The sequence below is a fragment of the Heliangelus exortis genome, chromosome 21 (genome assembly GCF_036169615.1).
Source record: "Heliangelus exortis chromosome 21, bHelExo1.hap1, whole genome shotgun sequence".
Lineage (NCBI taxonomy): Eukaryota > Metazoa > Chordata > Aves > Apodiformes > Trochilidae > Heliangelus > Heliangelus exortis.
Genome location: NC_092442.1, coordinates 6,341,015 through 6,362,796, shown reverse-complemented (window position 1 = coordinate 6,362,796; position 21,782 = coordinate 6,341,015). Strand labels below are relative to the sequence as shown.

Genomic DNA, 21,782 nt, shown 5'->3' with positions numbered 1-21,782 from the left:
TTCAGCTGTGTCCCAGTGTGCCCTTATAGGCTCTAACTGTTCTTTCTTTCTTAGGTGGATAGAAATCTGGGACTCCAACCATGACTACTTTCACTTCTCAGGTGCTTCCCCATCCCCTGCAGATGCTCAGCAGCAACTTAGCAACAAGGAATAAGCCAGCTTGTCAGTGTCCATCTGAAGAATACTCTTTATTCTTCTCTTGAAAGACAGATGGGATGTGGGAGGGACATCCTGCTTGACCTTAATAATTTTTAAATGCCAAAGAATTGGAAATCGTATCTCTGACTACCAGATGGAACTTGATTTGCAGATGTGAAGCTGTTGTGTTGGCTCATCTCTCAGAGAAAACACAAGAGACCTAAAAGTAAATAAAAAATAAAAGCTATTGTTGGCCATTTGGAAGGCTGGTTAGTGTTTTGGTGGGAAGGGAAGGTTCTGTGTCATGCTTTTAGTGGTGAGAGAGGACTGAATTCTGGTGTAGTTGCCCAATATATTCCCCCTCTGAGTACTACAGTAAGCAGATGAGCTGCTGGTGTGGGTGAGGCCCTGACCAAAGCCAGCAGAGTGAGAATGAATAAGAGTAACCCAGCACTGTGCTGCTGAGGAGGGAAATCTGCACCACAAACTTCTGTGTTGTCAATAAAAAGAATATAAATGTCATCTGCCAGACTAGACTCCTGCAGAAATCTTTAGTATTAGTGGTAGTTTGCCATGGGAGTGCAAATACTGTCCTTGTTGATAAAACTAAATTAGCTTCCCAAGTTAGAGGTGTCCTAATGCATGAAGTGCTTGTGAGGAGTGCAGTGCTGTGTCCTGCCTGTGTCTGCATCTCAGCACAGGATTCCAGAGGTTTTTTTGAGAAGTAATAGGTTATGTGAGGATACCAAGGTGCAAGTAAGTGCCTTAATTGACAGTTGCCAAAGCTGATGAAATTAAGACAAATTTTCAAAAGGGGGCCTCCCTAAATGAAGACCTTCATATTGCTAAGTGTGACAGCTGTGCCCTCGTGTCATGTGAAGGCAGAGCCAGAACCAATCCTGCCTCATCAATACACGGCACTGTTGGGTAGGCTGTTGTGTGGATAGGACTTGTGTCTCTGGAGGTAATTTTTTTTGTTCCATGTGGCATGATTTTGTGTCGGTGACCTCACTTCTGCTGCCTCTCTTGAGCTATGTTGGTGCCAGTAAGCAAACCCCACGCTCTTTTTGAAGCATCAACTATATTGCCACGATTCTGTTTTCTTTGAACTGCCATAAACCAGCAGTTCTGTGTACATTGCATTGCACACAGTGTTCAGATGCATCCAATGATGTCCTTAACTGGGAAATTGCTGAGCAGATATGTTACTTTTAGAATGAATAAGCCTCCATTCTCTTTTATGGTACATGAAAAGATAGCTGTCCTTGTACAGCTGTTGATGTAATTTGTCCTTACCTCATTCTGTGCTTCTCTCCATTATTTTCATGCTGCCTTCTTTATTGATGACTGCAGCAAACAGAAGCAGCAGGAAGAGATCTGCCTTGTGGAGAATGAAACTGTGAGAGTTCTGAGTAGGGAAAGATGCATATTTGGGACTTGAGAGCAGACAAAGCTTGCTTTTCCTGACCACCAAAGCTAGACTTGCAGGAGTGCTTAGTCTGTAGCCTGTCCTTCAATATGCAGTAAATGTGAAATGCCCATAGGCAGCTTTGTTGCCTGCTCCTTAGGAGTTTGTGATAAAACCTGGAGAACTGGGGAGCAGAGAAGCAGGAGGTGGAGTAGGGAGGCTTTTGAACTTGGTGTTGCTCTATGATCAAGTTGAACTACTTGATCTATGTGGTGATGCCCTTGGATGTAGGCAGGAGTCCCATGTCTGATTTACAGGCTAAGCCCAGAATTAACCTCCCTGAGGAACAGGGCATGATGTGAGTGTTGCATTAGGTGTTTGTAGCTGAACTGATTGTCAGGGAAATCTTCTCTACCAGCAGACTCCGTGGATGCCAGTCCTAGTAGCCACTCAGTGTTGTGCAGTGAAGTGAAACTTGTGTACTGGCTCTGCTTCCCTATTTGCTTTCAAAGGAGAAATTCAATAGGAACCATTATGCTCTATTAAAAAAATTAAAACAACGTTTTTCTAGGCTGTCCTCCAAGAACTACAAATGAGAAGCCAAATACATGATCCATGTTGGTGACCGTGGCCAGCAGGTAGAGAGTCCCTGAGGATGCAGTGGGTTACATCAGTCCCTACGAAGTTGAGTGTGAAGCATGGATTCTCACAATGTGCCTGCAGAATGTCAGTTCTGCTGCCCCCTTGGTGGATGAAAAAGCATGAGGACAAGAGAGAGCAAGCATGAGAAGGCTGCAGGGAGAGAGGCATATAACACCAACAGAAAAGAGATGGGCATTTGGAGTTTAAACCAGATTTATTAAGGGTGTCTGATAGAACAACTTTAACCCCTTTCTGACATGACATAGCAAAGGAATAAGGAAAGGTGAGAGTAGAAGTATTAATTTCATTGAGACTGTCTGCTCTGACTGGAAGGGGCTGGATATGGGATGTTTTGTCAAGAGCAGGCGAGTTCCTTAGGGTGAAAATAACTGAATGATGGGGAAACAGGAGGAGCTGCAGTCTGAGCAGCTGGAGCATGAGATGGGATCTCATCACAAGTGAGATCTACTTAACCTGTATAGGACAAGTAAATCTCTAGGCTGAATGGGATGTGAGGAGATTAATTGCTAGAGAGCTCCTGGTAAACAAGATGCAATAGTCTTACTGTGTATTGTTGCAGGGAGAAAAGTCCTTAGGACTGTTTGTGTGGCTCTCCTTTAGGGGCCATGGAGGCCTTGACATTCAATCAGTTACTCAGGACTTTTCCCTAAAGCAGCACACAAATGGCTTTTATCCTTTGGCAGATTCACCTTTGGTCTCATCTCCTGGCTATCTCATATTTAGTCTGAAGATTAGATAGATTCTGTTTCTGATTATTGCCAGGTATATGCAGCTATTAACCTTTCACTGGAGAGCAAAGATGCCATTAACTCTGAGCTGATAAGAACTATCCATAAAGCTCTGATTAGGCACCAGAATTTAACATTTTGATTTTCTTTTTCTCATATGTTGATGGATATAAGCCAGAAGGAGAGGCATTTGTGTTCCTAATAAGGCAGGAAGCAAGGCTGTGGTGAGTGCCAGGAGAATGACAAAGTGGCTCAGACACCTCATTACCTTCCAAAAAGGTTCGAGTTACCTTGAGTGGGGACAGTTGGAGGCAGTTGCTTCTTCTGCAGGGTGGTGCATCAGCCTGGTCTCCAGAGCATCAGGGCAGGCTGGTTCCCTGGCCATGGCTTGCTCTTCCTCCCATGTGTGCTCTGAACAAGGGCGTCATTTTGCATTATTCAGAAAAAACAAGCTCAGGAACGACCTGAAATTTCTTGTTCCAGTTGCACAATAGCATGCTGCTGAGAGCCTGCTCACCCTCCAAGCTGGTGTGAGAAGCAGGATAAGGCTGGGAGTGCAGCATTCAGGGGAGATGTGTCAGGGTGCCCATGGTTCCTCACCTGCAGTGTTCACAGCTGGTGCTCACTTCTGGCAGCCTCCACCTGCTTTTTGCATCGACTTGTCTCCTTCCTGATATTTCAGGGTGAGCAACTGCAAAGAGATCTGGTGGATGTTGAAAAGTTGTTGGTAGAAATAAATAAATACTGCTTGGTATTGCATTGAGCAGAGAGGAGGGGACAGGCCCGAGGAGCTTAGCCAGGGCTGACAGGGATGAGTGTTTATCAGCAAAGAGATATGCCAGCTCAGAAGGAGCAGACCACAGGAGATCCGCTGTGGAGCACCACCACCAAAATAAAATACAGCTGGTGTATAATAACCCAATAATAACAAATACAGTAAAGAAATTAGCATCTTCTGCATCTGCATGGGTGTGTTTTCCAGCCTCCTGTGCCCTAAAATGTAGACCTGATCAAGTGGTAAAGCTGAGACATCAGGTGGAGGGAAGGGAGTTGTTTTAAAAGCCCTTTTTGTGAAGATCCTGCTTATGTGATCCAAACCCAAAATTTATGGGATCCAAACCCAAACTTCTATCACCAGAGATAAGAGCACAAAGCGGTTTTGCAGCATCGGGTGGTGAAAGGCACTCAGGGAGTGAGCGAGCTCATGTGATAAAGGGACGTTACTGGGAAAGAGAAAGGTTCCACTGAACAGTTTAGAAGCCCTGTGTGTTATCTTTCCCAAACACAGGGATTTCGTTAGGGCTTAGCTTTTATTTGTCCTTTCCTGCTCTCAGCTTCTGATGTTCCCTTGGCACCCAGCAGAGGCCACACAATGTTTGTGGACTCTTCCCTCAACTGCTCTTCTCTCTCGTGTTCTCTTGTGATGTATCTCACACCAATTCCCCAGCTTTCAGTCCTCAGAAGATCCCTCCTCTTTGGATGTGCTTCCAGAGGAAGCTGCAGCCATCGGTGGGGGTCTGGACAGCCCTGGTGTCCCTAATACCCTGGAGGTGTAGCCTGTGTGTCCTGCTCCAAGGGAGGATGTGGAAGACAACTCCATCCCAGAGTCCACCCTGTCTTGGTTTACCAGGCACCATGTAAGTGAGTATTGGCCTTTTATAGCCCGGGGTTCATATCTGGAGGATGGAGGGAGGGTAGTGAGCCACAGGTCTTGTATCAAGCCAGGGTACTAAGATGGGGAAAAATCTAGAGGGAGAAATTTAGCTCCACATAAAAAGGGGTCAGCTGGGAAGTCTCTGGAGGGGATGAAGGGTTGTGCTGGTACTAGGTCTGGCCCACGGAGAGCAAGCAATCCAGGCTGTTCTCCGATCCAGCTGAGGAGTCCCGGGAGGAACGGCCTTGCAGAAAGCGGATGATTTTGTCGATTGTGGCCTCCTGGTACTCGTGGGACCACCTGTGTTTGAGGGAAAAATTTGGTTGAATTTTTCCATTGTGCAAGATGCCACATGATAGCTCAGTTCATTTGGGCCAGGAACCAGAGAGCCCTTTCCTCCACTCCAACTCTCTAGAAACTCCCTTTTTTCCAAAAGAAAAGGGAAGAATGCTGGATGCTGCAAGATAGCCCCCTCCCCTCTGCCCTGACTGGCAGGTTGGGATGCCAGCCTGGAGTGCTGCTGCATGAAGAAGCAGAAGGCTAGAGGAACCCATGTGAGCTGCAGAACCTGCCAGCATCACTCCTGCCTGGAGGGCTGGGGCCACCAGGATGGGTGTCCTCTCAGCAGCAACAAGATGAGGAGCTCAGTCAACCAGAGGAGCCCCAAGCATAAAAGCAGCAGAACAGTTATGGTGAGGACCTTTGCTCCCTTCAAGCTCTGGAGTACCTGAAGTGACTTATCTCCCCTTTGGACTGTTCTGCCTCCCTCATTGGTTTCTCTGAATTCCATTGTGCTCTTTGCTACTTGCTTATGCAAGCCACTCTCCCCAGGTGTCAAGATTACCCTATGGCACATATTCTTATTACTTACTTGATACCGTTGAATTTCAGGACAGCCCTCATGTCCTCAGGAAGTGTTTCTGGGTCTGGCCACTCAAAATGGTCTGTAACAGGTACAATGTTCTTTCCAGAGTTCAAGGCTGTCACAATCTCCTGCAGGAACACACAAGTGCTCATCTCATCACCAGACCCTTCCTGCTCCAGCATCTGCAAAGCTCCCATCTGATGGCATCTCCTACCTTGTGCACCCAGTCCTTGCATTCAGGGTCTGCCATGCATTTGTCCAATGCATTTGGTGAGAGGACCAGCACAAAATTGCGGGCACTCATGACACTCTGGATCAGCTTGTCCTCAAACTTCCCTGCCTCCAACTTCTCCACATCGATGAACACACTGAAGCCATGCAGCTGCAGGTGAACCTTCAGCAGGCTGGTGATGAGAGGAAACAGCACTGTGAGGAGAGCTGCTAGCTCCAAGGTTTCCCACCTCATCAACAAAGACATAGTGATACAGAGGAGCAGCAAACAGGCTCCCACAGAGAACAACACTGTCCTCTTGATGCCAGCTGCCAGCCCAGCCTGCTTATGGGAATCAAGGCCCACTCAGAAAACACAGGGAGCAGGATATTAATTCCCTGCTGTGATCCCCAACAGCCCTACAAGAACACTGTGAGAAAAGTGTAAGTCAGTGTCAAGGAGGTGGGAGTGACAGGACTGGGAATTAGCCTGTCCCCTATGCAGCTCAGGGCCTGGGCTGTCCCCACTTGCACTGCAGCTTTTGGCAGCCTCTCCCTCTGCCTGCTGCAGTCTGCAGCTCTCCTGGCTCCACGCTCTCCCCACAGCTGATCACCAATGGTTCTGGGCTTCAGCCTAGCACCGTATCATTGCCTGCAGGACTCACCTGGCCAGCTGTGACCCAGTGCTCCTCCGGTAGCTGATGAATACATCAGTCCCATCAGACGCCGTTTGCAGCGTTATAGGGGAGTGCAGCATTTCTAGGCAGAGAAAATGGCAACCAAAAGTTAAAAATACCCAACAGCTCATCCCAAACAACCCTTGATACTCATCCCCAATCTGACTGCTCCGGAGCAGCGAGCAGCAGGTGGACCCACACCCCTTGCAGCGGTGAGGATGCGGACACGGTGGAAGCCAGTGTGGATGTGACAGTCCTCCTGCAGCTGCTGCTCTGTCACCCGGTGCAGGAAGTTGCGGTTGATGTCACAGGTCAGCAAGTTGTAGGTGTACTGACGAAATTTGGGGTCAATGCTGCCCAGCCAATCAGCCAGGTTGCTGTGGTCACAGGTGGAATAGTTTGCAAAGGTCTTCAGCTCTGTCAGCTCCCGGAAGAACCTGGCAGAGAAACAAACGAGAGCAGAGAGGGCAGGCTGCTGGACCAGGCAAGACTTAGAGATGTTTGGTACCACATCTTTTATCTGCACAGGAGGGAGTGCAGCTACATGCCACGGTGAAGAATGAGCTAAAGGAATACAAAACCAGTTGTGTGACTGTTGGTCATCAGAACATGGAGGTATGAGGAGCACAGTTAAACTTTCTTCTTTCTGGGTAACTTAGAGGATGCCAGTTCTGTGCCCCTCTGTGATCCCTCCCCATCTCACACCTCTCCTGTCCATTGGCCCTGTTGCAGAAATCCCTCTGGGCAGCATCTTGCCCTGGAAAAGCCCTGGCAGTCCAAGTTTTTCATTTTGAGCCTCTCTGTTCTTGCCTTTGCAAGAAGGGAAAAGCACAAGCCTTTTCCCTGGTTCTGCCACTGTGGTGATGTCCATGAGAGAGGCCAGCATGCCTTTGTGGTGCTCCTACCTCTTCCGAGTAATGCTGGAGTGCATCCCCAAATCCTCCTGCAGCTCCTCCTCTGTCAGCCTCAGGAGAATGTCCCCATCCACCTGGTGGTCCTGTCAAGAGAAATCCAGGCTGGAAAGGTCCCAGGAAAAGCTGTTGGGTGAGATGCTTACACCTCTGCTGCAAGATGGTGCAAAAGAACCCATGCAGGCGTCCCTCCCCCAGCACCAGTCCTACCAGGAAGCTCTGGCAATATTTGTTGAATCCAATCTGCTGCAGCCATGTCTGCACCTCGCAGGGCTTCCAGTTGGGAACTGTGGGCAGGATGCGCCGAGGAACCTCCTCCCCTATCATGCGCAACACCTTTTTAGCCAGGGAGGAGGTGGTGCTGCTGGTGGAATAGCACACTACCCTCTTCAGACTCTGCGTAGCCCCAATCTCACTGAAAACCTGGGGACACAAAGGTAGGAGACATGACTTTGCTTTCCCTCCTCTGCCTCACAGCCTGAGGACTCGGGGAGCTCACATGGGAACAAAAGACACCGAGATGCAGTTGTGGCACCCCTTCCCTTTTGCATCTCCTTCCTTCAGGCCAACCTACCCTTTACCTTTGTTTTCTTCTGCCTGGTTTTGATGGCAGCCTCTGTGCAGAGGTAGAAGGCAGCGATGCACTGTGCTTCCAGCCTCGAGCTGTCCAGCAAGGGCACCAGCCTCTGCAGATCCTCTGCTGTCCTCCCTTGGCTGTTGTCACTGCTGCCCAACATCTCATAGGCGAACCGCTCCGGATCCAGAGAGGCAATGAACGGCTCCACCAGAGCCAACGTCCCCGAGCGCTCCACCTCCTTCTCGATTTCTTTGTTGGTGGCCAGCACTGTGATGGCCAGGCAGGCGTGCAGGCGGATTAGTTCATCATCTCTTGAGAACACCAGAGGGAAAAGCCACTCTGCTGTCCTCTTCTCAATCATCAGGCGCTGGTTGGCCTGCCCTCCATACATGGCACAGTTGGCCAAGGCCATGGCACAGTGCCGCAGCACGATGGGGTCTGTCCAGCGGCACCAGTAGAGGATAGAATCCAGGCCTCCGTCAGAGATGAGCTGGAAACACGTCTCCTCAGTGTGTTTGAACATGTGCTCCAGGATACCAGAGACACTCTGCGCCAGCTGGGGAACATCTCGCTCCTTGGCTAAGTTCAGAATCACTCCCAGGCCAATCCGAGCGATCCGATCCCTGCAGGAAGGAGAGGCACAAGCAGGGACTGAGAATCGTGGCTGGCATGTGAACTCCCCAGTGTTTCAGTGGCATTTGCCCTGTGACAGCCAGATATTTCCATGTGGGGCAAAGCTGACAGATAAGCTGTCAGGCTGTGAGGCAGTGAGATGGTGAGGCTGGTTCTAGAAGAACCTGTGTGGGTCTGATGGAAGAATCCAGCACATGGTGGGACAGGATAGGGAGTGCATAGTCCAGGACCACCACACCAGAGGCTCTTGTGCTCAAGGTAAGATGTGCGTAGTAATTAACAGCACCAGAGTAGGTTAATGCCAGGCTAGAAATAGATTTGCTTAGTCAGTTTTGCTGGAGGTGCATGAGCTGCTTTGTGTTGGAGGATGAATACTCATTTGTCCCTAACCAGTGCTGTCCTGTGGCTGGTCAGGTGGGTGCCAAGCCCAGAACAGAGGTTTCACACCTGGACAGGCAACCATGCAGAATTGACCATGGTGTGTGTGAGAAACAGGGATTTGCCTGTCCTAGGATGGCAGCATGGAGACAGCTTGAATGGAAGCTGTTCATTTCCTCAGTCCTGTCCTAAAAGAGGACATCAAGAGGCTGGGAGCAGGTGACCGAGGGCCACCAGCTGCTTGCTACTCAGCCATGGTGGGCCTTGGGAACCCTGTGCTGCCAAGCTGGCCTTCAAATGAGACCTGCATGGGGCTGTGCCCTACAAGCAGGGTGGGGAAGGGTGAAATGATGTGATCCCAGCTCCCCCCATAAGTTTGCCTGAGGCAAGGGGTAGCTCCACCTCTGGCCTTAGAAATGACCTCTTTGGTGCCATGGTGGAGCTGCTCCATACCTAAGGCACAAGTGGCAGTGTAGGTGCCCCATGCTGTGCTGCTCACAAGGGCAGCAGCACCACATTTGGCCCCAGTGATGGGTGGGGGTGAGGACATGCCAGTCAGCCTGTGCTGGCAGATGGGAAGAGCATTTCTGGGAAGCCTGTGACACACGTGGCTCACACTGACCTTGGGGCAGGTTTGGCAGTAAACACTGTGGAGAGCTCTGGAAAAAAATTTTCCTCTGGGGCTGGCTCTGAGCCTGGACTCGGCCACAGAGCTGGATAACAAACACAGCCCCGCCAGGTCCCCAGCTGCCTGCAGCCACAGGATGGAGCCAGCACTGGTCCAGCTCCTGGCTAAGCACCACTGCTGCTGAGGTTGGATGCTGGGAGAGGCCTTTAAGCCAGGGGCTTGAATCCAGGGGAGGACCTTACACCTCCTTGCCATCACTCAGAGGTTAATAGTGGGACAGGCTGTGAGGAGGGAAAGGCTGGGGGCCCACAGCTGCTCTGAGATTCTGGCCCAAGAGCTGCTCCTGGAGCAGAGAGATGGTGACTCCAGCAGCTGCTTTCTCTTGCCAGGAAGTTAAGTGATGAATTCAGCCCATGCCAGTGATGTTTCCTGGGATTAATTCCATTCTAATGGACTTTCCTGATTTAGCTGTTGCTTCTTTTTGCCTGCCAGGGCATGCAGCAAGGCCCAGGCTGTGAGTTCATGACCTTACAGCAAGACACATCACACATGAAACTGGACCAGGACCACAAACTTCAGCCAAGCTTCCTCTACACACGCCCAGAGCCCTGACTGGGGCTGACAGGGCTTGGGTGTACCAAGGGACAGAGGACCTGTCTGCTTACAGAGTCCCAGGAGGGAAAGGACTGATCCTGACCCAGCTCACAGTAGGTATACAGCTCCTCTGGAGCATGCTAAAACAGACATAAGGTAGAGCACAGAGCCTGCCTGTCTGGAGACCTTGTGTGAGCACATTTCCTGGTGTTTTTGCCTGTCTGGAGACCTTGTGTGAGCACATTCCTGGTGTTTGAAGGGTGAGCCCTGTGCGGGTACTGCATCAACACACACATCTCCAGCCTCTGAGCTAGGGACCATGGACTGGAGTGCTCTGAGGGCTGCTGGTCCCCTTCTTATGGCCTCAATCCTGGTCAGCAGCAGGAAGTCTCTGTCAACTGGCTTTATCCTTCTCCTGCTGCAGTTCTGGCTAAGGGGGGTCCTGCCTCTTGGGGTCTCCAGCCAAACCAACCCAGCTCAACCACAGAGGGTGTTTTAAGCATGTTTGGGTGGCTCCAGGCTGAAGATGGCTCATGGGGGCACCCTGATCCTCGTCAGCATCCCTGAGGTGGGGCTGGTTCTCCTCCCTCCAGCCATGGCAGGGCAATTTGTGGCATTGTCTGGGTGTGAGCCCTGTGTGCAAGTGTCAGGTGTGCACCAGGAGCACCTGGAGCAGGGATATTTAGGGGGTGTGGGTGGGATAGGTGGAGGAGAACCCTGCTGTGCTGTGGCTGGAGGGTGAGCCTGTGATGGGGATGGCTGTGCCAGGGGAACTGTTTGCAGACTCACCTGTTTTCTGCCACCAGGATCTGCTCCAGGAGTTTTCCTGCCTGGCACTTTGTCTCCAGCTCTGCCGTGTACAGCAGGTTCAGCAGCAGGTCCAGGCCTCCCTCTAGGCGGATCACATCGCACAGCACTTTGGCCACATCCCTCCCCAGCGTGGGCATCCCCCAGGCCTCTTCCACCAGCTGGAAGACCTCACCGATGGCTTTCTGCTGCTCGGCGGGGCCAGTCGCCCCCTTGGCACGGGTGATGGCCCGCTGCAGGGCGGGCAGGATCCGCTCCAGGGCTGCCCGTACATCGGTATTAACCCCGGGGGAAACCTCCCGGCGGTCCCGGGAGCTCCCCCCACCAGCCCAGCTCCCCGCCTGGCTCACGCACTCGGGCACCGACAGCCTCTCCGCACCCGACATGGCGCAGAACCGGCACAGTTTGTAGAGGGAGACGAGCAAGGTGAGCACCATCGGCATCTAGCGCAGCATCCTCGGGAGCATCCGGGCGGGGCCACCGGGCTCCTTTTGGGGCGACCCGAGGTGGCCGGAGGTGAGGCAGAAGAGGGGGAACAGGGCTGGCCCGGGGTCCAGCCGCAGGGCTGGGCTGCCGGCTCCCTCTCCCCTCCCTGCCCTGCCGGGATGCGGAGCTGGAAGCAGTGGCAGGAGCAGCCTTCCCAGAGCCAGGCTCAGCATCTCAGGTCCTTGGGGGCTGATGTCACCCCGCGCAGGCGCCGCCTTTCCAAGGAGGGGCTCGTCTCTGGGCAGCAGTAGCCCCCTCCTCGCTGCAGATGCTCTGGCCATCTGCCCAGACCCCACCTTCCACAGCCCTTCTCCTGCCCAGCTTTAGCTGGGGTTTGTCCCGTTGTCCCTATTAGCATGTCCCTCCCCACAGTCCCTCTTTGCGGAGTCTGTGGTCACCTCCACAGCAGGCTTGTACCCCTGTGCTACTTTTACAGAGGTTCCCACGGACTCGAGGACCCTCTGCGACCGGGAAAGGGTTAGGCACCGCGGTGGTCACCTTGTGATTGTGGTCACCCTGGCACTGCGTTTGGAACCGGTTTGGGATCAGTGCAGGGAGTAAAAGCTCTCTTTGCGTGGTGGAAATTCAGAGCTGTTCTGCTGGGTGGGATCAGCATTTGCATGATAGAAGAAAGAGCAGAGGAAGTCTGGGGCCCTTTTATTTTCTTTTTTCCAGGTCAGACATGCTCAGGGCAAAAAATGTTTTGGACACTTCTGGCCTGTACTGGGAGGAGCAGCTTAAATCCTTGGCATCAAAACCAGGTTGTTACCAGCTCAGACGGAGACTTAAATTCAAGTTGATGTTTTGATGCCACAGAGTCGGTTTTAATCCTCTCTGAATCCACTACGCAGGGACAGACAGAGGAAGGGGATATTCGCTCGCAGCGAAGAACGGTAAACAAGGCGATCCGGGCGGCACAGCACTGCAGGAGAGGCTCGGCACAGAACCAGTAAGGATTTTCCTGCTAAATTATTATTAACTGGGGGTAGTGATGCAGACTGTTGCAACACAGCACAGCAGAGGGGTTTGCTGCCTCGGAGGAGGCTGCTGGTTGTGGCAGGCGAAATTAAAACTATTTCTAGAGCTCCCCCGGACCCCATTACTCAAACCCTCCTGCCATGCTCTGAGCTCAGTGGCTGGAGAAGAGTTTACTGGTGGGGTCTGCAGTTCACAGTGGTTGGCAGCCTGGAGCAACAGGAGGGAGCTTTGTCTCAGGCGATCAGCAAAAGCAGGTCAGACACTGTCCAGTCCTGCTCACTCCTCAAGCCTGAACCCTCTCAGGGCAATTGTCCCTCAGGACTGATTTAACAGGGATGAGATGAAGCTTTGGTGCAATGCTGGGCTGGTGCTTGCACCAAGGGACAACATCAGCTGAGGCCAGGGGACAAGGAGAGGGGTGACAGGACTGCAGAAGTCCTGCCCCAGCAGCCCATGTCTGGTGGCTTCCCTGGGCTCACTGAGGCTGTGGAACAGTCTTAACACTAAAAAGTTCTTTCCAGCAAGGGTGGGAGCTGTCTGTCTGAGCTGGCAGAGGCAAGGAGAAGCAGGTATCCTGCTCAGTTTCTTCTCCCTCCCAAAATCTTCCATCACTTATTGAAGCCCAGGACTGTGATGATCCTGCCCTGGTGCTGGGATGGACCCCACAGCTCCTGCCCCAGCAGAGGGGGCAGCCTGAGGCAGTGTCTCTGTAGCCTTGTGTGGTTTGCTCCTTGCCCCTGATCAAATAAACATCGCAGAGTTACCGAGAGCTTCTGGAAGAGCTGAGTCAACATTAATTAGTAACTGGAAGGACTGGTCAGAAGGGGAATGATGGGAGCAAAATACACAGGCTTTTGTTTGCCTACTGCAGTGAAAGTGCAGAGGGCTCCCACTCTCCCTCCCGGCCACTCACCTCTAGCCCCTGGTCCATATGTACAGAGGAGCCACCATACCTTAGGATTCCCCAGGTCTGCTTCCAGCCTTTCTGACACTGAGAAAGCTGAAATCACCCAAACAAGTCTTCCCAAACAGCAACATTTTGGGAAAGCACAAGCCCAGGACTTTTCCCTTAGTCCTCTGGGTACCACTCCTTGTCCCCTTGCATCTGGATCTTTGTCCTGCCAAGACGAGACTGGGAAGTGATTTCCTCTTGAGATGGAGGCTGGAAGAGTTAATACCATGAGGCTGTCTATGAAATAAGTGTGGCAGAGCCTCAAAACTGGTTTCTGGTTCTGGTCTGCCCCCCCCCCCCACTGCTCTCTGAACCCAGTGCCCAACCCACACCCTGTCCGGGAAGGTGCTGGCATCAAAGACATAGCCAGTGGCTCCCAGAGCTGCCTCTACATGTGGGGAGCCCTTTTCTTTCCCCGAAATGCACCCAGCTCTGCGTGGGCTGCGGGGGTTGCTGGGTGGGAGAATGTCTCTGCCCCTTTCCCGTCTGTTCCGACCTTGGCCTGTTTATTTTCTCCCGCTGGGACAGGCTGAGCAAACAGTGGATGCTGGGGACCCAGCTGCAGCCACACTCCAGCTCACACAATCGCAGCAGAGCTGTGCTCCTGGACACCCAGGATGAAGCTGCTCACCCCAGCCTTCCTGCTGGCCCTGCTCATCACTGCTCGTGCTGCTGAAGGTGAGCTGGAGACAGGCAGACCCCTGGCAGGTGCCTTCTGCTCCTAGCCAGGGTATGGGGATGGAATGAGTGTGGCTTCTGGCTGCTGGAGGAGGTGGGGAGCTCAGGCAGGGTGAGGAGGGGGCCAGATGGTGGCCATGGCCATTTTGGCTACGCTTTGCGGCATAGGGAGGAGGCAAGCAGGCAGCACATGGGTATCAGTGGTGCCTGGACAATTCCTTAACCTTCCTACAACTAGACTGCTCCATGGGTCCCATCCCAGTGGGACCTGGGTGGGAGCAGGGAGAAGTGCCACCATAGCCCTGGGGAGGGGGGTACACCTGGAGAGGTGGGATTTCCCTATCTGGGCTGTGTCCATGTTTGCTTTCATCCTGGAGCCCACCCTGCATTACTCCTCCTGTGCTGACCGTTGCCTCTTGCAGACTCCTGCGAGGGACGCTGCGATGACGGCTTTGATGCACGGCACAAGTGCCAGTGTGACACCCTCTGCATGTATTACCAGAGCTGCTGCAGTGACTACTCCACCGTCTGCAAAGCCAAAGGTACAGGCCCTGTGGCTGGCCCTCTGGCCAGGGCAGTGGCCACCAGGTTGTCCACATCTGCCAGAAACTGCAGGGGCTCAAAGGGGTTCATGCTGGGTCACCTGCACACAGCAGGACCCTCCGTGTCCACAGAGTGATGTCAGTGGCAAGATTCGGTGCTCAAGGTGCTGCAGCACCCAGGGTTTTGGGCAGCTGGCTCAATGCCCCCTGCAGTGTGGGGCCCCAGGGGTCCATGAGAATCCATATTTCCTGAAAGCAAGTAGCTCATGCACCCAGACCCCATGGGAGATGCCCCAGGCTGCCAGGGACAAACCTGTTTCCTCCTACAGTGACCCGTGGAGATGTGTTCGCCTTGCCAGAGGATGACTACCTTGACTACAACCTCACCGTTGACTTTGGGACAGAGCCACCCACAGCCCTGCCACCCACAGCCCTGCCACCCACAGCCCTGCCACCCACAGCCCTACCACCCACAGCCCTGCCACCAGCACAGCCCACACTGGAGAACAAGCCAGGCCCTGACGAAATACTGACTGATGTGCCAGGGGAGGAGGAGGTGTCCAGCACCACATCGGATGGGTTAGGGGACCGGGACCTCGTGGAGGAAGAGCCTGAGGAGCTGTGCAGCAGGAAACCTTTTGACGCCTTCACAGACCTGAAGAACGGCTCCATTTATGCTTTCCGAGGTATCTCACAGACCTTTCCTAGGGACTCAGGACACACTGCTGTGGTGCCACCACTTGCTGGTGGCTGTGGTTCCTTCTGATGCTCCCACCTCCCCTCTCTCCCCAGGGAAGTACTTCTATGAGCTGGATGAGAAAAGTGTACTGCCCGGCTACCCCAAGCTCATCAGCGATGTCTGGGGGATTGAGGGCCCAATCGATGCAGCCTTCACACGCATCAACTGCCAGGGCAAGACTTACCTATTCAAGGTGGGCAGGAGCCTGGCTGCAGGGCTGAAGGTGCTCCCGGGGCAGCCAGTGCATCTCCTCAACCCACCCTGGCACCCACCGAGCACACAGTGGCTGCCAGATGTTCCCAAATCCCTGCAGCTGTCTGGGGCCCCAGGTGGCCACAACCTCACCATGGGGCTTCCCAGCATCCGCTCACTTTCCCCCAGCAGACCCACCCGTGGGGGATGCTTCACACAGTTCCCTGACCCCCAGCTGTGTTTTGTACCCCCCAGGGCAGCCAGTACTGGCGCTTTGATGATGGAGCCCTGGACCCTGACTACCCACGCAACATCTCTGAGGGCTTTGAAGGCATCCCAGACAACGTTGACGCAGCCTTCGCCCTCCCTGCACACAGCTACCGTGGCAATGAGAGGGTCTATTTCTTCAAGGGTAAGTGGTGCAGCCCCCAGCTTCTGGGCAGAGCCTCTGCTGCCCATGAGTGTTTGTCCCTCCACTAATGCCCTGCACATTCTCTCCTAGACAAGTACTATTGGTCCTACGACTTCACCCAGCAGCCCACACAGGCAGACTGTGAGAAGTCCTCCCCCTCCACTGTGTTCAACCACTACGCCTTCATGAATCGTGATAGCTGGGAGGACATCTTTGAGATCCTCTTTGGTGGCAGGATGAGTAAGAGCTGGGCCAGCCTAAGGAGAAAGGGCTGGAGGGTATCCATATAGCCTGTGCTAATAGAGAGCAAGGGGTGCAGACACCCAGGGAGGAAGCAGAGATTCTTGGGATGAGCCACTGTGCTGGGCAGGAGCCCAGGCTGTGCACAGAACACCGCAGGCCATGGCTGCATCTCTCACAGCATCCCAAGTCCCACCTTCTGCAGACTTTATGCCCAACACTACCCATCACCAGCACCACAGTGTTGCTGCTGTGGACTGTTTATTCCCACCAGAATTGGAGATGCCATAGGAAAACCCAGGCTCTGGAAGAGAAGGGGACTTAGCAGCACAAGGCTGAGCCCAGCCAAGGGTGGGATGAGGGACTGCTCCTGGTTCTTCCTGGGCCCACCATGCCAAGACACACAAAGACATGCTCCCTGTGGGTCTCAGAGTAGGCACTGGGGGGCTGCCCATGGTTGCTTCCCCTCTCACTTTCCCTTTTCCCCTTTTCCAGCCGGAGCGAGCAGCCCCCGGTACATCAGCAGGGACTGGCGGGGGGTGCCCAGCCGGGTGGATGCGGCCATGGCCGGCAGGATCTACGTGGCCTCCCACCAGCCCCGCAGGAGGAAGTCTCGCCGCCAGCGCAAGAGGTACAAGAGCCACCGGTCACTGAATTTGGGACTGTGGGGCTGGCTGCAAAACGACTCCAACTCCGCGGGCGTGGAAGACGATTGGCTGTCAGGCTCCAAGTGTGAAACCCTCCAGAGCGTCTACTTCTTTGTGGGAGGTGAGTTTGGGGCCACCAGATCTGGGAGAGATGTGGGACCAGGGCTGCTGGGGCAGGGGTAGGTCTCCATCTCTCGCTGACGTCTCTGAGCTCTGGTATGCAGTGGGAAGGTGCCCAGAGCTGGCAGCTCCCCACGGGCAGCCCTGACACCCATCTCCCCTTCCTCCCAGACAAGTATTACCGCGTCAACCTGCGCACCAAGCGCGTGGACCTGGTGCGGCCCCGCTACCCCCGCTCCATCGCCCAGTACTGGCTGGACTGCCCGCAGCCCGGGGAGGAGAGCACCTGAGAGGGTCCTGCCAGGCAGCACAGCCCCTCACTAGACAGAAATAAACAGTGAGTGCTGTGCAGGCTGGAGAGCCCCATCTGTCCTGTGGTCTGTGAAGTCCAAGATCCCGCTGTCCCCGAGGGCTCTGGTTGTTCCCCCCGGGTTTAATAACTGTGCATGGGCTGTGCCAGATCCCTGCTGCTGGGAGCCATGGCTGCTCAGATCTGCTCTGCCAGCCAGTCTGGCACCTCTTCCCACTGGAAGAGAGGGACAGTGCCGGCAGCTGCCAGCCAGGAGCCAGCAGGGTCAGGTCACCATCACTCCCACGTGGGAGTGTCTGGGCTTGGGATGGGTGCCCACTTCCAAGAGACCCCATGTGAAGCACTACCTGGCCTCCCTCCACTGCCCTTCTCACCTCTTGGCTGGGGTAGTCCAGGCCATGGTGGTGCTGATGGGACAACCCTTCCCTCAGGGTTGGGACAGTGTTCCAGGCCTGGCAGTTCCCGGGGAAGCGGGTGCCACTGAGATGAACTCTTGCTCCTGCCCCAGCTCCTGCTGTAAGAACACATGAACAAACCCATACCCACCACCTGTAATCCCAGGGGCTTCCTGAGTGGCATCAGATGCCTGGGGATGGCCAGAGGCCCCAGTTCTCACCTCTTCCCCTGGTGGGGCTGGCGGTGCCCAGGGAGCTGATGGGAGCCAGGCAGAACCATGTCCTCCTGTCCAGGCAGCAGGATGGTGGCATTTCCCTCATGGGGGACTGGCTGCAGCACAGGGGGCCCTGGCAGTGTCTAGGGGTGAGCAGAGGTGTCAGACTGCTGTGCTGTGCTGTGCCACCCCTCTCCAAAGAGATTCCCCGGGGGCTACCTGGGACATGGTGGCATCAGCTGGCCCAGGCCAGCACTGGGGGCAACCCGGGCAGTTGGGGCGCCTAGAGGAGGGAGGCAGCTTCTGCAAGAGGGGGTGGCAGCAGATGGGTGTCTTGTGTGTCCTCACCCCCACCTGGGGATGCCTGTGGAGCTCAGGTTCTCCCAAGCTCATTGGCAGCTGGAGGCCAGAGGCAGGTGTTGTCTCGGGCTGCTGGAGCCTTGCAGGGTGGCCAGGGAGGACATGAGGGGTGCATGCACTTTGGAGCAGGGGCTGGCTGTCACAGGAGCTGTGGGTGGCTCTGCAGGGTGGGCCAGCTGAGACATCACTGCTGGGATCTGAGGAGATCCAGGGCTGCCTGGGAAATAGTGAGAGAGCAGGGCAGGGCATTGGCAGCCTCCAGGGGATCTCTCAGCCCTGTCTGGCCCCAGGGAGTCACTCAGAGAGGCTGGGTGACATAGGGTGCTGCCCAGCCTCTGACTACCCACACCACCCCTTGAGCTCATGCTACCTGTACCTCATCTGCTCATTCTCCACCACGAAGTCCCGCAGGAGCCCGTAGAGGCTGGGCCAGGCTGGGGCTCCCTCCAATGGGAGCTGCCCCTCTGATGGGAGCTGCCCTTCAAGAGGGGAGTGATGCAGCCCTGTAGGGCAATATATGCCTCCTCCCCAGCCTGGCCATACCCCTGCCCTCAAGGGCGTCCCTGGGACCTCCACACTTCTCATTGGCACCCTGGGCAGGCGCAGCTGCTGGCGCAGGGAAAGGTTTTCCAGCTGCAGGGCATGGATTTCTTCCTCCAAGGTTTGCAGCAGCTTCTCCCGGGACACCTGGGAGGACAAGGGGATGGCTTTGGTGGGGGGGGGGGGGGTCCCGCCAGTTGAGGCTGAGCACCCTGCCCACAGCCCCTGCCTGCTCTACCCTGTTGGCCAGGGGCCTGGTGGTGACCCTCCGGGCCCGGCTGGCATAGTGCAGCGTGCTCAGTGTCTCCGAGAGGCAGCGTGAGGATGGGGAGATGCAGGCGACCTACAACGAGGAAGAACCACAGGTGAGCTGCCAGCTAGGGGGTCCCACTCTTGCCTACCCCTCCATGGGATGAGACCCTGCAGATGCATGCACCCCTGCCCAGCCTCCTCCATGCACGTACCATCAGGGTGATGCCCGAGCCACCCAGGGAGCGGGCCAGCAGCTGGGTGAGCTTGCTGTCCCGGTAGGGAATGTGTGTCCTCTTCCCTCGGGGTTTGGCCAACAGAGAGATGCAATGTCCTGACAGGGGATGAAACACAGGGGTGCAACAGGGCTCTGACAGGGACCAGCAGCTTGTGCTCCCATGGGGGGGAACCCCTGTCTTACCCAGTGCCAGGAGGCTGCGGTTGATGTTGTTGGCCTCCACGGAGAGCTCCCCACTGGAGTTGGTCTCCTTCACTCGCTCGCTGCCAGCCAGGTCCACAAAGCAGAGCATGCCCTGCTTGCTGGGGCAGGCTCTGGGCTGAGGGACACACCCACATTGTGGGGATGATGCTCTGGCCCCCCTCACCCCTTCCCCATAGCTCACAGCAGAGTCCCAGCCCCTGGGTCCGAGATCTGTCTCGCTGCTGCTCTAACCCCAGCCCCACCAATGGATCCTTGTGAAAGAGGATGTGACCCTTCCCCACCCGGGGGCTGTTTGCAGCCCCACAAAGAACCCCCCCACTTCCCAGTCCTCCCCCATGGGCTCGAAGCAGGATGCGTGCTCACAGCCCGGCTGCGGATGTGGATGGTCAGGAGAGCGTGGCTGCGGCTCGAGTGCTTGTTGAGGGCGTGCGCTGAGGTCCGTCGCCTCTGGGATCCTGCTGGGAGGGATAGAGAGCTGCAGGGGGGCACAATGCCCCACACCCTGGCACAGCACCCATTGCCCACTCCCTGTCAGACAGGAACCTGCCTGGGCTCTGCAGCAGGGCAGGGAGCTGACCCTCTTGGCTGCCATCAGAGCCCCATCAGCCCCAGGAGTGGGTGCTGAGTCCCCCCATACCAGGTCTGGCAACCCTGAACATGCCCCAGTCCTGCAGACGTGGCCCAGCACCTTTCAAAAGCAGATCGGCAATGGCCTCCAGACTCTCGAAGTCCACACTGAGCTGGTTCTCCACGTAGAAGCCGCGGGTTTTGCTCCATCGCAGGGGCAAGGCACATGGTGGTCCCGGGCTCAGAAGGTCCCAGACCTGGGGTGTATGGTAGAGGGGAGGCACTGGGGGAGTGGGGCGTGGGGTGCCAGAGGGGCTGGGCTGGGTGGTCGGGTGGGTGCTCACCTGCTCATTGTAGATCTCCAGGTAGGAGGCACTGAGAACCAAGTCGGAGCCGCGGTTCCGGGTCTGCTCCAAGAGGCAGGAGAAGGACCTCTGCATCAGCCCCGGGGCCGCCGGACGGGTTTCACTCTGAGGAGAGGCCAGGAGGGCGCACAGTCACACTGCTTGAGCACCCACCTCCTCCCAGCACCAGGCGAGAACCAGAATCAAGTCAGAAAGTGGGATGTCCTCGTACCTGGGCCAGGGGTCCCATCAGGGTGTAGGTCTTCCCCGAGCCGGTCTGCCCGAAGGCAAAGACGGTGCAGGCGAAGCTGGAGATGTTGAGCCTCAGGCGCAGCCCCAGCGGTGGCACAGAGATGCCACCTCCTGGCACGGCCCCGGCAACGCACCCCGGCCGGTGAGGCCTGGACGGGTGCGATGCAGGGTGGGCTGGAGGGCTGGGATCCACGGAGGACTCGCTTGGACTCACCCATCTATCGCCAGCTCCACCAGCTGCCTCATCCCGCTGCCTTCAAACACAGCCTCCTGCGAGGCGCCCTCGTCAAACACAGCGCTGAACCCAAAGGTGGCATCGTGCCTGGCGGAGCTCACCTGGGCATGACGATGATGGAGGCTCAGGGGGTACTGCGGCCCCTCCCTCGAACCCCAGCAGGGGCTTGGCACTTACATGGATGGTGCTGTCACCGAGGCTGTGCACAACCCGACGGTCACCTCGCTGTGTCTCCGTGCAGGTCAGTGGCCGGACCCTAATGGTGGGGGTGTGGGTGGGGACACAGATGTCACTCCATAGGGACCTTGGGGTGCCTTGCTGTGCCCCTTCCCAGTCCAGGAGGGGCCCCACCATGCCCCTGAGCCCTTCAGTCCCCACTTACCTCAGCACCACTCTCAGGCGGGTGTCTCTGCCCACCACGGGACCCTCCTGTTCCTTGCTGGGGCTCCTTTGGGACATCAGGGGCAGTGGAGAGGTGGGTGCCCCCTGTCTAGGAGACCTGCCCACAGGCACCCCAGGGGCCAGGGCAGGGGGGCCCACAGTTGCTCTGTCCTTGTGATGTCCTCCTGTCCCTGCTGTGCCCCACAGCCTGGCAGGGAATAGAGTACAATATCCCCCCCTGTGTCCCCATAGAGACACCATCCTGTTTGGTGTCCCTCCCGCAGTCTTTTTAAGGTGCCAACCCCAGCCTGCTGCCCAGGTGGCTCTATAGGCCGGGTGGTCACTGCCCAGGACGGGGTGGCCTCTGTCCCCTCCATTCCCTCCCTCCTTCCAACTTACGGTCTCTCCTGGCTCCATGGGAGAGTTTTGGGCCTTGCTCCCAGCTGGGGCACCCAGCACCGCTTCCCCTCCGGCTCCATCCGCCCCCCAGGCCCCTTGGCTCGGGGTCCCCGCAGCTCCCGGCAGCAGCCACCGCCAGCCGGCCTGGGCTGCCCCGCACAACCGGTACCACGGCTCCGGTTAAACATTGACCGGTGCCGGCCCTGCGGGAGAGCGGCCGCACGGCAGGGGGCAAG

The 21,782-nt window shown here is 55.7% G+C and overlaps 4 protein-coding genes across 14 annotated transcripts in view; 2 read left to right on the top strand and 2 right to left on the bottom strand.

Moving 5' to 3' along the window:
* Positions 1-395, top strand: part of SLC46A1 (solute carrier family 46 member 1) — an 18,948-nt gene extending 18,553 nt beyond the window's left edge. For both annotated transcript variants that reach the window (XM_071765641.1, XM_071765642.1), the window contains one exon: positions 55-395. In XM_071765641.1, the coding sequence (XP_071621742.1) occupies positions 55-154 (100 nt within the window). In that variant the 3' untranslated portion in view covers positions 155-395. The remainder of the gene's footprint in view (positions 1-54) is intronic.
* SARM1 (sterile alpha and TIR motif containing 1) lies at positions 224-12,227 on the bottom strand. Its single transcript, XM_071765623.1, has 10 exons — positions 10,854-12,227; positions 7,836-8,454; positions 7,465-7,677; positions 7,249-7,340; positions 6,545-6,780; positions 6,332-6,425; positions 5,671-5,860; positions 5,463-5,584; positions 3,228-4,891; positions 224-358 (listed from the first exon to the last, which is right to left on the bottom strand). Exons 1-9 carry the CDS (start codon positions 11,312-11,314, stop codon positions 4,762-4,764), a joined length of 2,157 nt encoding a protein of 718 aa, XP_071621724.1. The 5' UTR covers positions 11,315-12,227; the 3' UTR covers positions 224-358; positions 3,228-4,761.
* Positions 12,209-17,223, top strand: VTN (vitronectin). 2 transcript variants are annotated; one of them, XM_071765635.1, is made up of 9 exons: positions 12,209-12,306; positions 13,816-13,965; positions 14,388-14,507; positions 14,837-15,193; positions 15,300-15,439; positions 15,694-15,850; positions 15,941-16,090; positions 16,586-16,858; positions 17,029-17,223. In XM_071765635.1, the coding sequence occupies exons 2-9, from the start codon at positions 13,905-13,907 to the stop codon at positions 17,145-17,147; spliced, it is 1,377 nt and encodes a 458-aa protein (XP_071621736.1). In that variant the 5' UTR covers positions 12,209-12,306; positions 13,816-13,904; the 3' UTR covers positions 17,148-17,223. The 2 variants fall into 2 exon arrangements, with proteins under 2 accessions (XP_071621736.1, XP_071621737.1); XM_071765636.1 differs by lacking the exon at positions 12,209-12,306 and adding an exon at positions 13,248-13,303.
* KIF12 (kinesin family member 12) lies at positions 16,936-21,782 on the bottom strand. 9 transcript variants are annotated; one of them, XM_071765615.1, is made up of 16 exons: positions 21,547-21,782; positions 21,149-21,355; positions 20,944-21,022; positions 20,746-20,867; positions 20,512-20,587; positions 20,280-20,405; positions 20,057-20,192; positions 19,732-19,823; positions 19,348-19,483; positions 19,142-19,260; positions 18,916-19,020; positions 18,514-18,824; positions 17,997-18,354; positions 17,784-17,920; positions 17,542-17,681; positions 16,936-17,409 (listed from the first exon to the last, which is right to left on the bottom strand). In XM_071765615.1, the coding sequence occupies exons 1-16, from the start codon at positions 21,732-21,734 to the stop codon at positions 17,345-17,347; spliced, it is 2,397 nt and encodes a 798-aa protein (XP_071621716.1). In that variant the 5' UTR covers positions 21,735-21,782; the 3' UTR covers positions 16,936-17,344. The 9 variants fall into 9 exon arrangements, with proteins under 9 accessions (XP_071621716.1, XP_071621711.1, XP_071621709.1 ...); XM_071765610.1 differs by having other exon boundaries at positions 16,936-17,383; positions 21,547-21,780; XM_071765616.1 differs by having other exon boundaries at positions 17,226-17,409; positions 17,542-17,678.